At 43.5% G+C, this 17,193-nt stretch overlaps 1 protein-coding gene across 2 annotated transcripts in view; it reads left to right on the top strand.

Annotated features, from left to right (window-relative positions):
- Nucleotides 1-17,193, top strand: part of Tmtc1 (transmembrane O-mannosyltransferase targeting cadherins 1) — a 208,883-nt gene that overhangs the window by 168,178 nt on the left and 23,512 nt on the right. For both annotated transcript variants that reach the window (XM_031383952.1, XM_031383953.1), the window contains exons 12-13: nucleotides 2,926-3,069; nucleotides 16,541-16,649. In XM_031383952.1, the coding sequence (XP_031239812.1) occupies nucleotides 2,926-3,069; nucleotides 16,541-16,649 (253 nt within the window). The remainder of the gene's footprint in view (nucleotides 1-2,925; nucleotides 3,070-16,540; nucleotides 16,650-17,193) is intronic.

Here is a 17,193-nt window from a genome sequence, read left to right as displayed (position 1 = left end):
CCACTCATTCCAAAGTTCATCAATGTCTGCAAAAGGGTTAGGGTTAGAGCCGTATTAGTCCTTAGATTCCGAACCCTCTGGAATCAGAACAGTGCAACCATTTGCAAGTGACTCACTTCCTGAGGGCTTGGGGAAATGTTTGCATTCTGCAGAGCCTTAGCCAAGCCCCTGGGTGGAATCCATCCACAGCTGCACTGAAGTCACCGAGGAGAAAGAGGTAAGAGGTCATACATAGCCTCTTAGGCTATCTTCAAGGGATCAGGAACCTAGTGCCAAAGGTGAAGCAGCAGAGCGGGTTGCTGGGTGCCATGAATCACTTCAGCCAATCAAAGAAACTGACCAGGGAGACTAGCAGTCTCTCTCAGGGCCAGTCACTGACAGAATAATTGAACTTATGGCATAAAAGAAACCAATCACTTAAAATATGCAAAATTAACAGTCTATTGACTTCTGAAATGACGCATATTTTGTGCTACTCCAGTCCAGTGAAACTCAGCTTCAATCATAGAGGTATATTTTTTCCTAGTCACATTTTTATATTTTTTTCAACAAGAAATAGAAAATAAACACCCAAACTTTGGGTATTTAACTTCAAATAAATTAATTTGTGGCATGAAAATTAGACACTTGGTCTGGTATGTACCTGGAAGAGTGTAGCAAACTATAGCACATGAATTGAAGTTATTTGAACAATAAAACTACTGGTAAGGTACTGAAAGGTTAAAGTCTTATAACATTCTTAACTTTAAAATTTTCAAATACATCAGTGAAACAAAATACAAGCCCAAACTTTAGTCCAAAATAGCTGTATCTGTAAGCCTTTACAGACAGGGGCTGAAGAGATGGCACCAGTGAGTAAAAGCCCTTAATGAACAAGCATGATAACCTGAGTTCAGCACTCAACATAAAGAGCCAAGTGTGACTGCTTATGCCTCTAACCCTAGCACTGTGCAGGTGGAGAGTAGATCAGTGGGGCTCACTGGCTGTCAGCCTAGTTCCAGATTTGGGGAAAGACCTGTCTCAGAGAAGTAAGACAGAAAGTGATAGAGCAAGACACCAAGCAACCTCCCCTGCATAGATACATGCACACATGTACATGTATGCATACATATCCACTCAAACCTTACTAATAGTAACTCATAAATCGGGAATTCATGTCATATAGGCTACTGAGAGTTATTGATTTTAGCTCATTCCCATACAAAGTGTGTTTCTCTAACACTAACTGAGGACATGATTGCTCCAAAACATGGTTGAGGGGAAGGTTTTTATTGTAGATATGAGGAAGAATATACAGCCAGAGCCATCCAAAAGAGTCCAGAACAGGGAAAGGAAGTAGTGGATAGAACATAGGTGGCAGATTGGACTTGGGCGTGAGGAAGGGTAGGGAGCAAAAGAGGTAAACAAAGAGAATGAGGGCAAAGGAGACCAAGGAAGAGGGTCCAAAAGAGCACATAGTTAAAATAGCAGGGTGATAAGGAAGTGAGAAGCTAGGGGAGGGAAGCCCATGCACTTTGGTATGCTAATACCACCACAGAGAGCCATTTGTATGGAGTTTCTTTTGGACCTGATAGTAATCATGTTAAGGCAGTAGTCAACATTTTTGGAGTGAATAAGTATCTCTGTAGCCAACATTTTTATACATTGCATTGATTTCATTTCACCCTCTGAGAACTCATTCATATTAGATCATAATTTAAATGAATTGCTTAGGGAAAATAATAAAAATATTCTAAATAGAGGTTCCAATTCATAACAATTCACTTATTTGCTGAGGGTTGCATGACTCATACATTATTTGGAAAAACAAATGGATCAACAGGAGTAATTTGCCTTTTAACACCTAAGAGGGCAATTGTTTCATGTGTGTGAGTGAGGGAGTATGTGAGTGTGTGTGTAAGAAAGAGAGAGAGAAAGGAAAAAGGGAGGAGGGAGAGGGAGACGGATCCACTGTTTTAGTTCATTTTCCTCAGGAGAGGGAGACGGATCCAACTGCTTTAGTTCATTTTCCTCAGGCTCCCTTTCCCCAGTGGTAAAAACTACATAAGGAATTTTAAATGAGTTGACCTATGAGAAAATGCTTCAAAATGCAAAATGCCGTTTGCATTAGCACACGTTGGGGTGAGCATTGTCTTGGCTGTTTTGCGTTGAAGGGCTGCCCTACCAGCATGTGACAATGGCCTGTTAGTCTGTCCACTCCAGAACAGTCAGAAAGGGCTGACTGCATGTCAGTTTTACCATAATGAATGAAAGACCGAATTGACCCCTGCCCCCTTAGTCTGGGTAATTTAGTTTGCTGAAACATACTCCACCCTACTTTTTATTTCCTTTGAATTTTAGGAAGGTTGGCTTTTACTTCATTGCATGTTAAATTTTGTGTCTGAACTATTCTCCAGATTCTAAGAACTGTGTATAAGCTAAAGTGGACGTGACAGAAAATGGGGGAAAGGGCCAAGATCAGGTGTTCTTTTATGGGGATATATCATGTGACTTCCATCCTTTTCTCAGTTGAGACAGTCTTACTTAGGTTCTGATCCAAAGAGATTTGAAAAGATCCCTCCTTGAGGGGACCCCACGCCAGCTGTAAACACTGAACAGGAACTAGTGGTCTGTCAGACCTCAACAGATAGTTCCCACCAGGGCAAGGAAGATCCCTTGGCAGCCTCTCAAGGACTAAAACGTATTTACTTTTGTAGATTTTTGTATTATTTACTCTTGCAGTAACAGGGTTTATTTCCTTATACCTGAGTTTAAAGGTTTTTGCCTTCTGTTGTTTTTACTTAGATGCCTTCAGCTGCAAAAGCCCTTGGCCCTTAAGACATAGCACAGTCACTCCGTTACAAGGAAGGCTTCAGGGTTCATTCAGGATATGGCATGCTTAAAGTGCTCAGTGTTAAGTCTGAGTTTAACACTTCGATTTTCCAGGCTGTACCCACGCCATGCAAGTGCTCTGAACAACCTTGGGACATTGACGAAGGACATGACAGAAGCTAAGATGTACTACCAGAAGGCATTGCAGCTCCACCCGCAACACAACCGCGCACTTTTCAATCTGGGGAATCTCCTCAAGTAAGTAGACTGGCTTCTACTGGCCAGGTGGCCTGCAGAGTTCCAGAAACCCTTATTTCATTGTGCTACTGAGGCCTCTTCCTAGGGATGAGGTGTTTGTACACTCTCAATGCAATTAATTCTATTTCTTGTTAGTTAAAAGTGATACATCTCAGGGTGTCTTTCTGAGATCAGTCCTTAGATGGTCTGGCACAGGACACTAAGAAGGTTTATACAGCCAAAAAAAACTTAAGATGTGTTGTGTTACACAGAAGGGGATGCTGCAAATAGCTTCCCAATGCTTCTAGTCTTTATGAAGGATTCTATAGGGTACAGCCCTTCCAAGACTAACATTCTATAATATACTTCAAAGAAAACAGTGTTCTCTGAAGGAAGTGATGGGCCTGACCAGGATTCATGCTCAGCTTGGATTAAGGTTAAAAACAAAGCCAGTTGTTTGGAGTTAGAACAAACTCAGGAGGGGCTGCAAAGATGGCTCAATAGTTAAGAGCAAACACTGCTCTTGAGTAGACCAGAACTCAGTTCCCAGCACACACTTTGGGCAGCTCATAACTGTCTATAACTCTAGCTCCAGAGGATCTAATGCCTCTTCTGGACTCCATAAGCACCCCCACACATATGCACATACTCATACAGAAACACATAAACCTACACATGAATAAAAGTAAATCTTAAAGGATAAAATAAGAACAGATCAAAAGGTATGAGAAGGGTGGGTTCTAATTTCCGAGACAGCTAGCTGCAGGCAGCACCTTTACTTCACTTTAGAACCTCTGTGCGTACCATGTGAAGTTGTGAGGACTCAGGTTTGAATGGCGCTACAGTGTTTATGGATCAAATCACTGAGTGGGTAGAAAACCTCTACAGGGAGCTGGCTTCTATAAAAGTGGTTTCAGAGACCTTTTCAATGTGTATTTCTTTTCTAAGAAGTCAAACTGAATGGCTATCTGCAGAGTGAGACTCCTTGTCAGGAATAATGTCCAGAGCTCTGTGCTCAAACTGTGTAGCATATCTCTGGGGCTGGGGTTCTGCCCTGTTTCTCCCTGCAGAGGACCAAGCTTAGATGTTAATCCAGTCCGCCTCCTCTGATGGCATGGAGTTCCTCTGTAGGATAGATGTTAATCCAGTCTGCCTTCTCTGATGGCATGGAGTTCCTCTGTAGGATAGATGTTAATCCAGTCTGCCTCCTCTGATGGCATGGAGTTCCCTATAGGATAGATGTTAATCCAGTCTGCCTTCTCTGATGGCATGGAGTTCCTCTATAGGATAGATGTTAATCCAGTCTGCCTCCTCTGATGGCATGGAGTTCCTCTGTAGGATAGATGTTAATCCAGTCTGCCTCCTCTGATGGCATGGAGTTCCTTATAGGAAAGTATGCTTAGAGCATGGCAAGGACTGCTGGGCAGTGAGAGAAGCTACTGACTCACTGGCATTAGGCTTTCCCTTCCCTCCCAGCAGTTCCCCAAATTAACAGTCTGGCTTTACATCTGTGTTAAACTGCACTGGCTTCTGGGGCCTTTCATTTTTAATGGTGCTTTTTGTGATGTGAACAGGGAAGAGGGAATGGGATCCTAAGACTCGTGCAGAGGGAGAAGCAGTCATGTTGTCTCAGTGTAAGTCTCAGAATCCAGTGGATGAAATCATGTTAGTAGCTAACTTTGTAACTGACAAGTAAGTTATACACACAGTACATTGTAATGTATATATGCCTGTATATAGCTGCACTACATAATTCTTAAAACAACCTGTGCTGACATGTGTTACCATCTTCATCTCATTTTACAGTTCAGGAAACCAAGGTTCCTGCAATGAGCCCTGTGACCCTGACCTAGGCTTATTTTCAACCCAGGATTGAACTCTGCTCTTTGACCCCATGTCTTGTTTACTTTCCTTTCCTGTTTTTTATTTTCTTAAATAGCTCCCCAGATCCCTAGATAACATAATAGCAAGCTGTGTAAGAGCTTACCTTGGCCTTGTATAGACTTCCTAATAGCCTTTCTGAAGGAAACAGTTCTGTTTATTTTCATTATCCAGAGGTTGCATTGCTAAATGACAGAGGAAGGTGATACAGCACACTGCAGGACCAATCTGCATTTAGATGGAGCTGAGCTCACCCCTGCCTCCACTAGTGGGCTTCTGGGCCAGTAGCAATGAGTAGAAATCAAGAAAAGGGTAAGAATGTTGCAATGTGGGACAAAGCAAAGGGTCTACGGTTATCAGCATCCCTGCCCTGGTTCTCTCTTGAGCCAGCTTTTGAGGTATTGCAGTTTGCTTTATAAAGTTATGCCTCTTTCTGTAGTGTAGCGTGAAATTCATACTTTTAACTCAGCAGACTTGACCACTGCCTCCTAGTGGCCCAGGTGGAAAGTGCCAGTCAGCTGTCAAGTGGTCATCAGCTGCCTGGTAGAAACAGCTTCAGAACTGTGTATGCAATGTCAGGAAGTCATATTTTAAAGCATATAAAAGTGAACTTTAGTCATATCTTTAATTAAACCATAAGATGTCTAAATTATTATTTTAGTGTGTGACTAATATTTTACAGTGCTTTATATTTTTTAGCATAAAACATTGAAGATTCAAATAGGATATCATGGGCAAAGATTGCAGAAGTCCCCAGTGTGTCAAGAGGACACAACAGAGTGTTTAAAATCAGGAGATGAGGAAGCATTTACATGAATGCATAACTAAAATAGATGCTGGCATTTGTTACTAAAATGAAAAAGGAAGAAATGCAAGGACTCATTTCATACGTCTGCCCACTGCTACAGCAACCTTCTGTTCAAGTCAGATGATGGAGGGGTCTAATGTGTTTCCATGGATCTGATGGCAAAAACACCACAGCACGTACAAGAGTGCCCAGTGAACCGTGTGGAGATCTGAACAGTTGTGTGTGCTTGCTTCTTTAGTCAGATCCTTCAGGAAGACTAAACAGTGAGGGGACTCTGTAATAAGCTTAAATGTTTGGGGCACACTTCCTCCCAGCACCATCATCAGCTATACACACTTATCTTAAGGAAAGGATGCCTGTGTGCACAAGACCATAGACCACTACTTCTCAGCTGTTTTCCAGTTTTTGGTTTTTTGAGACAGGGGCTCGATATATAACAGAGCACTGGCTGTCCTGGACTTGCTTTGTAGACTTTGAACTCAGACATCTACCTGCCTTTGCCTCCTGAGTACTAGGATTACAGTCACAAACCTTCACTTTTTAACTTCAGCACAAAATGCTAATTTTAGTGGCTAACTGCACTTTCCCTGGCCCTTGCCACCATGCACCATGTGAGCACATTAGCTGTGTTCTGCTTCTACCTCTTAGTAGAAGTGTCTGACATCCTACACTCACCCTCACAGTGACCTATTTGTAGTGACTTCTAGCTTTACCTGCTTCTAGTCCTACATCTTGCCTCAACTCAGACTATTTCATGCCTACATCTCTGTAGATCTTCTCCAGTTTCCAAAGCCCAGCTCAGCATCTCACGATGTCGTCTGCATCTTCATTTCTGCCTTTTGTAGTATTCTCTACACTCTTCTAACACCAACCCCAACTGGAGCACAAGGCAGCACTTTTCACTCCTCCACAGTCATTAGTAGTGAACTTTGTCATTCCCACTCTGTTCCCCCTCCCTTAATGACATGATGCCTTCAATCAGACCAGTGGCCTGAGAGGGAAAGAAAGCAAGGCAGACTGGCCAGGGGTGATGGAGAAGGCAGATAGCAAGTGAGCTGGATGAGAGACAGATTTCTGGGGAGGGAGCTTCATTGAGCAGCTCATTTTATTGGGGGGAACAAAGGCTATTTAAACCTTTGGAGGATGAGTAGGGGCTTTGGGGTTAGTGCACATCATTGGCCTAGGCCAGGGTACTGGGAATGCCTCATTTGCATAAGGAAGAATTCCAGGTGCTGCTGGATATGACCTTATATGGGAAAAGAAAACTTAACCTGGTCACCATCTACGTGACTTCCTCTGGTGGGGCAAAGGTGGGGCACTATTCTACGTGCAGGCCAAGGACATGCAGGCCCAGGACATGGAGGGAGGAGTCCTACTCTTGGCCTGTCTCAGGATGAGATTTCTGGGGTTTGGACATGCTGTGACCCCATTCTTGCTCTAGGCCTGCTCCCCACAATTCCGTAGCTTCCCCAGCCCTACAAACTTAAGTATTTATGTCAGCAACCATCCTTCTCTCCAAGGCTGTCCATCTCCACTGTGCTTGGGTACTTTACAACATGGCTGTGCCACTAACTTTTTAAGTGTGCAGACTTTGTCTTCTATAGTTCCTGGATTCTGACCTCTGACATTTGGTCTCTTACCTCTGCTCACCTTTCTCCCATTCTCTTCACTCCTGCTGAGCTTTGGAAGGGCTGTGATTATGAACTGTCACCTTGTGTCTCTTCTCTGTAGTGGTTTCCTTTCAAGACCTTTCTGTCATCAGATCTTCTGTGATGAGCACAGTTCTCCCCTTATACCACCTTACTGATGGCCTGTTCACACTCTTGTTAGACTCCTGTTAAATATCACGTGACATTATTTTGTCCCTTTATTTAACACCTACTCCTCCCACCTCCTTCCTTTCTATGGACTCAAGAGTGCCTATGTTCATTGTATTGGCACCAAGTCCAAATGTCTTAGCATTCAGGGTCTTTGTTCCTTACTATTCCGTCTTCTGTCCTCTGTAAACCCAAACCCAGCTGATGCTGTCCAGTTGTCAGTGTGTGCCAAACTGCCAGACTGCATTGCCTGAGGCCCTTAGCGAGGCTTAAAGTTGAAACAGTTCGTTGAAAGTATCCCATGTGTACTGTCCTCCTCTCAGTCAGTGACTATCCAACAGCTTTATCTGGGAAATGAGAATGTGGCTGTGACCCCATGACTAACAAACAAAAGACACACAGCAGACTTACAGGACTTGTGTGAGCATTACCCCCACAACTCTGCTCACACCATAATTCCTGCGTCTTAAGTCCTTACTAGAGTTCTCTGGCTGTGATAATCACAGTGCAGGCCAGGGCAGAGTCCCACAGGAAGTAGTCTTAAAGGAGCCTGGCTTTGTTTACATTCTCTGAAAAGATTGTCATCCACTTTCCCCCACACAGATATTTCCAGCAGAAGATAATGCAACAGGCCAGACTGCCTTGCCAAGTCCAAGAGTTTTCAAGAGCCTTCATTCTCTCTGTGCCTTTGCAGCTGAGCTGCCCTAAGCTCCATAGTACCGACCCAGAGTGACATGGCTTAAGGAAGGAGTGGTCCAGTTAAAGTCTGGCGGACGCATAGCATGTCTCTGGGAACTTGTTTTGTGGACACAGTTGTATTTTAGGGTACCAACACTTCAGCCTTTATCCTGAGTCAGTCCAGCAGGGTTTTGCTTTGGCACAAAAGCTCAATTTGGTATTCAGGTTGTTGGAAGGAGGCAGTAATCAAAAGCTTTCAGGTTAAAAAAAAATGTTCTTTGTACACTAGAAAAAGAAGCAAGAAGGTCAGAAAGAGGGCCATGTGTGTGTGCTGTGTTCTTATGCCTATCTATGGCCTGCAGGCAACACTTGGGGAGGGAAGGCTTGGCTTAAGGACTCCTCCTCTTCTAAGGACCTCATTGTCAGTTCTTCCAGCTTCCCTCCTCTTCTGCTTTCCACAGAGTCCAGTCTCCCCAGCCTGACTGCTGGGTAGAACATTGGCTCTCTGCCCTCACCCTTCCTGTTACCTTCCTCCAGGTGACAGGAAAGATTACTCCTTTCTTATTGTCTACCAGAAGCAATAGGGGTACCAACCCCATAACTCTCTTGTCCAGACAGAATTGACTAGAACAGGATCGCATGCCAATGAACCGCAGAGAGAGCCTTGACATTCAGTGTTTTCTGTGACATCGGGCCATGTCCTTTCTTAGGACAGGTAGATGCTACTACCATGTGCTGATCTCTGGTTAACATGTATCTGCAGTACATCAGCTTTAGCTTATTGTGACTCTAACTGCTTGTGTAGAAAGTAGAAATAATTCTAGAAATTGCACTTTTCTTTTATTCATTTTTGGTTTTTCGAGACAGGGTTTCTCTGTGTAGCTCTGGCTGTCCTGGAACTTACTCTGTAGACCAGGCTGGCCTTGAACTCAGAAAATCCACCTGCCTCTGCCTCCCAAGTGCTGGGATTAAAGGCATGGGCCACTACCACCCGGTGAAATTGCACTTTTCTTAAGTACTAAATACAATGCATATAAAAACTTAATATTGGAACCAACATCCAATAAAGGTGAAGTAGTTATTAGCTGTTACTATATAACATAGAAACATAGTATCTCATGTCCAGTCTGAAACTTGGTATCTTGGCCTCAAATTAATAAGGAATGAAAGACAGCAGCCATACAGTAACTGTGCCATTAGTTAAACAGCTTAAGATGACAGTCAGTTGCTAGGAGGTTCAGATCTCTTCACTTAAGTAGAAGACGGCCAGCAGGTCCTATATAAGGGCCTGTGGCTTACCTACAACATGGGCTTCTAGTCTCCTAACCGAAGTATGAAGAGAGAATTTGAAAGTCCCTTTCTCTTCATCTACAGAACTATCTGCTGCAGCATCCACCTTTGCTGAGATACTATATGGTCAGGGTTGGAACCACATCTGACCCAAGTCGCTCAGCAGCTAAAGCTGAGATGGACAGAAACAGTACCTAGTCCAGTGAGCAGCAGAAACCCAGCACAGTAGCCATTTATGTTTATGTAGTAGGCTCTTTGTCCACTGCATTAGCCACAATCACTCAAGCACCCATCTGTGGATAACAATTCCTTGTTACCTTCTCCTCCAGATCTCAGTGGTAGAGCCATGTTCCTGCCCTCTTGAAGTTCCTAGAGGGCTTAGCATGTACATGTGCTTTGAAGTCATGCTACTTGGGACTAGTTTTGATCTTGATCTTACCACTACCTTTACACATCTGTAGCCAAGAACTGGCTCTGTATGTCCTGAGCCTCAGGAGGCAGGTGTTCTGTTACCCAGGTGCAATGCAGTGAACTCCCAGGGTGATGATCTACCCCACACATGTGGAGAGAGATCTGGGACCAGAGCTTCTGGAGCTGTGCTCTGTGTCAGCCCTTATGTGGCTGATCTCAGCCTTCACCATGTCTGCTGCCCTGTGGATGAACACTTGGCGACTTTCCACCATCAATGCCTCACTTTCTATCTGGCAGGGTGGGTCAGTGGGGGGGGGTGCAACTGTGATCTTGTCATTGAATTTTAGCTATAATGAACATCTCTGTGTGTGCTGTGAGTGTAGTCTGTATCTGGTGCATGTATGTATGTGGGGACACATGTGCATGAGTGTGAAGGGCAGAGGTCAATCTCATGTGTTATCTACTCTGTTTTTTGAGATAGAACCTCTCTTTGCCCTGGTACTTGTTGTGTAGGCTAGGCTAGGCTAGCTGGCCAGTGAGTCCCAGAGGCCCAGATCCATCTGTCTCCATCTGCTGAGTGCTGGGAATACAAATTTAATATCACACTTACCTGCTAGGGGTCATGCTCAGATCCTTGTGTTTATGTAGTAGGCTCTTTGTCCACTGCATTAGCCACAATCACTCAGCAGTTCTTCCCACCTGGTTAGGGAGGCAGACCTCCTAGAAAGCCCGTACTTACAAAGACCATCTTCTGCAGTAGTTGTAGCTTGGATTTTGCATACCAGTTCTTCAGAAGAGGTGGTGCTATCTCCTGCCATAAAAGTAGAAATCAAAGTCTTCATTTGTGGGAAACCTCATTTTTGATATAGTAACAGAAGCTCAGTGATGCAGAGGAGCTCCTGCTGCCCACCCTCCACTCCATACCAAGGAGTGCCTGCTGCCTACCCTTTACTCCATGAGCAGGCTGGATGGAGTTCCTTTCCCTTTTTCTTTTCTTTTTTCTTTTCTCTTCTTTCTCTTTTTTCTCTTCTTTCTTTCTTTTCTGCTCAAGATATTTTGTGCCCACTTCCCTACCTCTGTGCTGGGATTCTGTCTGGCTTGAACTTGCATGGTCTTGTGAATACTAACATAATCACCATGAGTTCATTGATGCACCTATCCTGTTGTGTTTGGGAAATACTCTCTCATTATCATCTACCACCTCTGGCTCTTACAGTCTTTTTACTCCTTCAATACAGAGCCCTGAGTGTTGAGGGCAAAGTGTGATACAGACATACGTTTATGGTTGAGTACTCCGAAGTATCTTATTCACTATAAACTGACCAGTTATGGATCTCTGTGTTAATGGCCACCTACTCTTGAGGAACTCTAGTGCAGCTTACAAGTTACCAGCTTTGTATCTGCTACTGACATTTCCAAATTCATTCCTTGTGTCAATTCTTTCTTAAAGCAAGCAGCTGCTTCTGTTGAGATGAATGTGGAACAGCAGACAGGAATCCAGAAAGTTTTGTAAATTAACAAACTTAACATGTCTCTAATTACTGAAAGGAAGCATGGCAAATCCTTAATGCCTTTGCTAAATACCTGTCATTGAGATGGAGCCAGGAAAGTGAGCCTCTGGGCATGCTTTTCCTTGACAAGGGGGAAGCACAGCCCTGGTGAAGTTCCCTGTGAAAACACAGGTGCGGAGCTGCAAGATCTTCACATTCTGAGCAAGATCTAATTTCTACTTGGTATTTTTCTTATGAAATCTGAGGAAATTATTGGTCTTAGGAACACATTCTGGGGGGCCAGGGGTAATTTAAGAGAGTTGAATCCTGCTGCAAATTGTAAAAGCTTTGCATTTATGATTGAAGCTTACATGATGCCGAGTAATATGCATGTGACTCGTGGCTGAGGGGGTACCAGTAGAGAAAGCTGTCTCTGCAGTGTGACTCCTGGTCCAGGGCACTCCAGTAGAGAAAGATGGCTTTACAGTGGCAGGGTTTCATTGTCATTCCTCCTATTCCATCCAACACTAGGGTAGGTTTTTTTTTGTTTTGTTTTTTTGTTTTTTTGTTTTTTTTTTTTTTTACTATATGCAGGTCATTGGAGTGGGATTAAATAAAAAAAAAAACAAATGATTAGTAAGATTATCATAGGTGGTGTCTCTTGCTGTGAAGAGGCACTATGACCACAATAACTCTTTGTTTCTTTCTTTATCTTTCTTTTGAGACAAGGTTTCTCTGTGTAGCCCTGGCTGTTCTGGAACTCACTCTGTAGATCAAGCTAGCCTCAAACTCACAGAGATCCATTTGTCTCTGCCTCCCAGGTGCTGGGATTAAAAAGATGCACCACCATCACCCAGTTTAGCAGCAGCTCTTATAAGAAAAAGCACTTACACCGGGCAGTGGTGGCACATGCCTTTAATCCCAGCACTTGGGAGGCAGAGGCAGGTGGATTTCTGAGTTCGAGGCCAGCCTGGTCTACAAAGTGAGTTCCAGGTCAGCCAGGGCTACACAGAGAAACCCTGTCTTGAAAAAAAAAAAGAAAGAAAGAAAGAAAGAAAGAAAGAAAGAAAGAAAAAGCACTTAATTGGGGCTGGTTTACAATTTCAGAGATTTAGACCATCATCATCATCATAGTGGGGAACCTGGTGGTATGTAGGCAGACAAGGTACTGGAGAGGTAGCTGAGAACTCTCTATATCAGCAGGCAGCAGGAAGAGACACTGGGCCTGGCTTAAGCATCTGAAACCTCAAAGCTTACTCCCAATGACATACTTCCTCCAACAAGGTCACACCTCCTAATAGTGCCATTCCCTGGTGACCAAGCATTCCAATCTGTAAGCATATGAGGGCCATTCTTATTCAAGCCACCACAAAGATCCAAAGTCCACTCACAGTGGAGGTTGACATTTAGTAAAAGTCACAGAGCACACTCTTGAGTGTTAGGATCCTAGTGTTTAGTGTCTCACTAAACCTCTTGAAGAAAAAGAAACCTTCCAGGATCCCTCTTTCCCAGAATTCCCTGGGAGAAGCCTTGATGGCTCTATTTCCACTGTATCACTCAGATGGACATTTATGGAGTCCTCAAGAAATACATTCACAGGCTGTGTTAAGTGGTAGTTAATCTCTCTTTGTTCACTTAGGAAAGGTCTAAGTTTCCATTCTAATTGACATGAGTTATTACAAATGAAAGGCACTAACCCATTATTATAGAATTATTGTGGGTTTTTCCCCCATCTGCTGATTTTGAAGAATTTTCAGCTAAATAATGTCCTGTAAGGACTAATTTTCCACCTTAATTTTGTAAGTCTATATCTTCCCTTGGATTTAAGTAGCATTTCTAAGTTACACTTAGTGAAGACTCTTTGGAGTTCTAACCATGAAATCCGTGGTCAAATTACTAGGGTTAAATAAAATGCTGACTTACAGGTCCAGAGGCTTAGCCTATTATCATCATGGTAGGAAGCTTGGCAGTGTACAGGCAGACATTGTGCTAGAGAAGGAACAGAGAGATCTATATCTGGATCAACAAACAGCAGGAAGAGAGAGGCACTGGGCCTGGCTTAAACATTTGAAACCTCAAAGCCCACCCCTCAGTGACACACTTTCTTCAACAAGGCCACACATCAAATAATGCTACTCCCTATGAGCTTATGAGGACCATTTTTTTTTTTTTTTTTTTTTTTGAGACAGGGTTTCTCTGTGTAGCCCTGGCTGTCCTGGAACTCACTCTGTAGACCAGGCTGGCCTCAAACTCAGAAATTCACCTGCCTCTGCCTCCCAAGTGCTGGGATTAAAGCTGTGTCCTACCACCGCCCGGCCCTATGAGGACCATTTTAATTCAAACTAGCACATCTACCAAACTGAATCCTTAACTCTAAGGGCTTTTGAAACCATGACTTTTTACTCTCAGGTCTATGATAGGAGTCTATCTTCTAGGTGAAGGTAACAAGCTGCTTCTGGCACTGAAGCATTCAAACTATATCTTACAGATCCTGGACCTGCAGGGAGTAGGAGAGAGGGCTGATGTTAGGAATGAATGACCTTGTCCCTGAGAATACATGATGTAGGTGTGCTGAGGTCTCAGTTCTAACAAAGAGCACCTGGGATGTGTGGATGGGGCCCGAGGTTCTACTGTGCATCGAGCTGCCAGGTGACATTCACAGAGGTACATAAATCACACTCTGAACAGCAAGCTCTTACAGATAAGGGTAGACTTCCAAGAGTTAAAATAAGTAGCCATGGGGGGGCTGGCGAGATGGCACAGCAGGTAAGAGCACTGACTGCTCTACTGAAGGTCCTGAGTTCGGATCCCAGCAACCACATGGTGACTCAACCACCCATAATGAGATCTGACGCCCTCTTCTGGTGCGTCTGAAGACAGCTAAGAATTACACTGGAGCGAGCAGGGCAGATCAAGTGGGACCATCCTGAGTTCAATTCCCAGCAGCCACATGATGGGCTACAGTGTACTCATACACATAAAATAAATAAATAAATCTTAAAAAAAAAAAAGTAGCCTTGAGTGAATCCCAGCTCAGGAGGCTGACATAGGATATGTAAGTACATGCACAATGATCCAGAAGTAAAATATGAAAAACATGCTTTAAAAATAATTTAGCATAGGCCAGGTATGGTGTTGCAGACCTTTAACCCTAGCACTCAGGAGGCAAAGGCAGTTGGATCTCTGTGAGTTTGAGGCCAGCCTGGTCTACAGATCAAGTCCAGGATAGCCAGGGCTCTGTTACACAGAGAAACCATGTCTCAGAAAACAAAACAAACAAAAACAAACAAAAAACAAACAAAAAGTTAATAATAATAATTATAATAATTTAGCACTTATTGGAGTTTTACTATGTACAGGCCATTTGACTGGTGTATGGGATTTAAAAAAGGATAAAGAAAAACTAACAATGAATAGGATCCAACACAAGACTACATAGAGCACACACTCAGTGTTAGGATCCTAGTGTCATATTTTAAACTGTTTTTATGTGGGAGTGTTTCTTCGTGGGATTTCAGGGCTGACCTGGCATACAGAGTTGTATTACACTGGAGGAACATTTGCAAGAGGATGTCAATGTGTGCTTGAGCCATTTGACTCTGCTGCATGTGAACTTTTCTGTTCACAATATCTGTCACATGGGGCTGCAGGAAGGACTGAACTCATAATGCCATGAGAATTTATGAGAATGCTCAGTTCATAGTCTTTACTGAGTGGAATTGTGAAAACACTTGCACAAGACTCTGGTTTGGTCCCTAATGGGAAAAGGTTCCCCACAAGGGTTAGGCCTAGATCCTTGAGGCCATGGGCTGGCTGTGGTTCCAGGGTTTCTGTTCTTCATACTACACTTTATTTTCCACATTTACAATTTCTGGCATTGAAGGTCAGTATTTGTGGAAGTTATTTCAGTAAGGAGAGGGATTACTGCCTAGGAATGAGGCAGTGAGATCCACTGTCTCCCTGTGGCACCAACAGCAGAGGAGCTTTTCACCTAAGGACAGGATTCGCAGGCTTCAAGTCCTGAAGAAGACCAAGTGACAGAGGCAGAGACAGTTTGTAGGAGAACATAACAACACATTCACTTCCCCTTCCAGCCACTGGCCACAGTGTTTTCTAGTTTCATAAACTGTATATGATGCTTTCTTCTTTGGATACAAACCGTAGTTGGGCATTTTAGCCAGGTTCATCCTGGACCAGCAGCCATCACTAAGAAATCAGATTGTGAAGCTCAGTAATTAAGAATACTAGTTGTTCTTTCAGAGGACCTGAGTTCCCAGCACCTATGCCAATTGGATCATAACACCCTTAACTCCAGCTCCAGGGCATCCCATGCCCTCTTCTGGACCTGTACATGGGCTACACATACAGAGATAAACATTTATAAACATAAAAACATTTTTTAAATGGATTTTGACCTGTGGTGCTATTAGAAATGAGCACAGGCCATCTACACATCACTGTACCCACTTCCATGCTGCCCAGGTCATGTCCCCCAGAGTTCTGGCCTGAGGGTTAGTGTTTCTTGTTAACAGGCTTACAGACCCATCAGTAAAACTTCCCAACAGTGCATAGCAGGTATGTTGGCTACTTTTCTTGGTAAGACGAAATACTTGCAAGAAATTTAAGGGGTTCCCAGTTATAAAAGGTGGCATTGTGTCCACAGTCAAGCAAAAAATGGACAGGAAGTAGATCCAGTGTGTAAAACCTTATGACCTGTCCCCAGTAATTTACACCCACACCCCCTCCCATCATCCAGTTAGGCCCCAAGACCTAACTGTCCATGGCTTTCCATAACTGGTAACAGTTGCCACCAGCTGGGGAACAAATTTTTTCAGGTACATGAGCCTGCAGGGGCTCATCACATTCACATCACAGCAGCCAGAGGCAGGAGGTCAGTGACTAGTCTCCAGTATCTCCTCATTGTCTTGCAGTGAGAATCCAGACATCAGGAGAGACTATTAGGCCTCAGCACAACTGGTATAACATGTAGACATGGACACAGTAAAATCCAGGATAAACCACCTAATCTTTGCTAAAAGAAATGAAATGTCAGAGTGTAAGCAGAGGGTTCCAGCAAGTGCTCATGAAAGGTGTCCTTCTTCCCCTGTCATCTGCAGGTCCCAGGAGAAAGTAGAAGAAGCCATCGTGCTGCTGAAGGAATCCGTTAAATATGGTCCAGATTTTGCTGATGCCTATTCAAGCTTGGCTTCCCTCCTGGCTGAACAGGTAATTGTTTCCATTTAATTTTAAAGTGTTTCTTTAAATGTTACTTTCAAGTGCATCTGCCGGTATCATCACAGACTTTTATAAAATTGATAACTAATAATTGGCAACTCCAATTATTAGGGGAGGATAGTAATGCATGCCCTGGAGTAGATGTGGCTTTCTCAAGAGAGAATAAATAGCCTCTTATCACTTACACTTTCTTTCTTTTTCTCTCTGTCTTTCCTTCTTTCTTTCTTTCTTTCTTTCTTTCTTTCTTTTTTTTTTTCGAGACAGGGTTTCTCTGTATAGCCCTGGCTGTCCTAGAACTCACTCTGTAGACCAGGCTGGCCTTGAACTCCCAAGTGCTGGGATTAAAGGCGCGCGCCACCACTGCTGGGCCTCTTTCTGTCAAATTCTGGGTCTCATCTCTGTTGGTTCTTGATTCACACTAGAAGACCAGTTTCCTCACTGTACAAGGAAATGGGTGTCAGAGGAGGAAGGACACTATTGTCCCATGACTGTTTGCTGTCATTTGGAGACAAAGTCTGTCAAGAATAATACATGA

The sequence above is a fragment of the Mastomys coucha genome, unplaced genomic scaffold, assembly GCF_008632895.1.
Source record: "Mastomys coucha isolate ucsf_1 unplaced genomic scaffold, UCSF_Mcou_1 pScaffold20, whole genome shotgun sequence".
In the NCBI taxonomy this organism is placed as follows: Eukaryota; Metazoa; Chordata; class Mammalia; order Rodentia; family Muridae; genus Mastomys; species Mastomys coucha.
The sequence above is the reverse complement of the archived record's forward strand: the minus strand, read 5'-3'. Positions and strand labels throughout refer to the sequence as shown.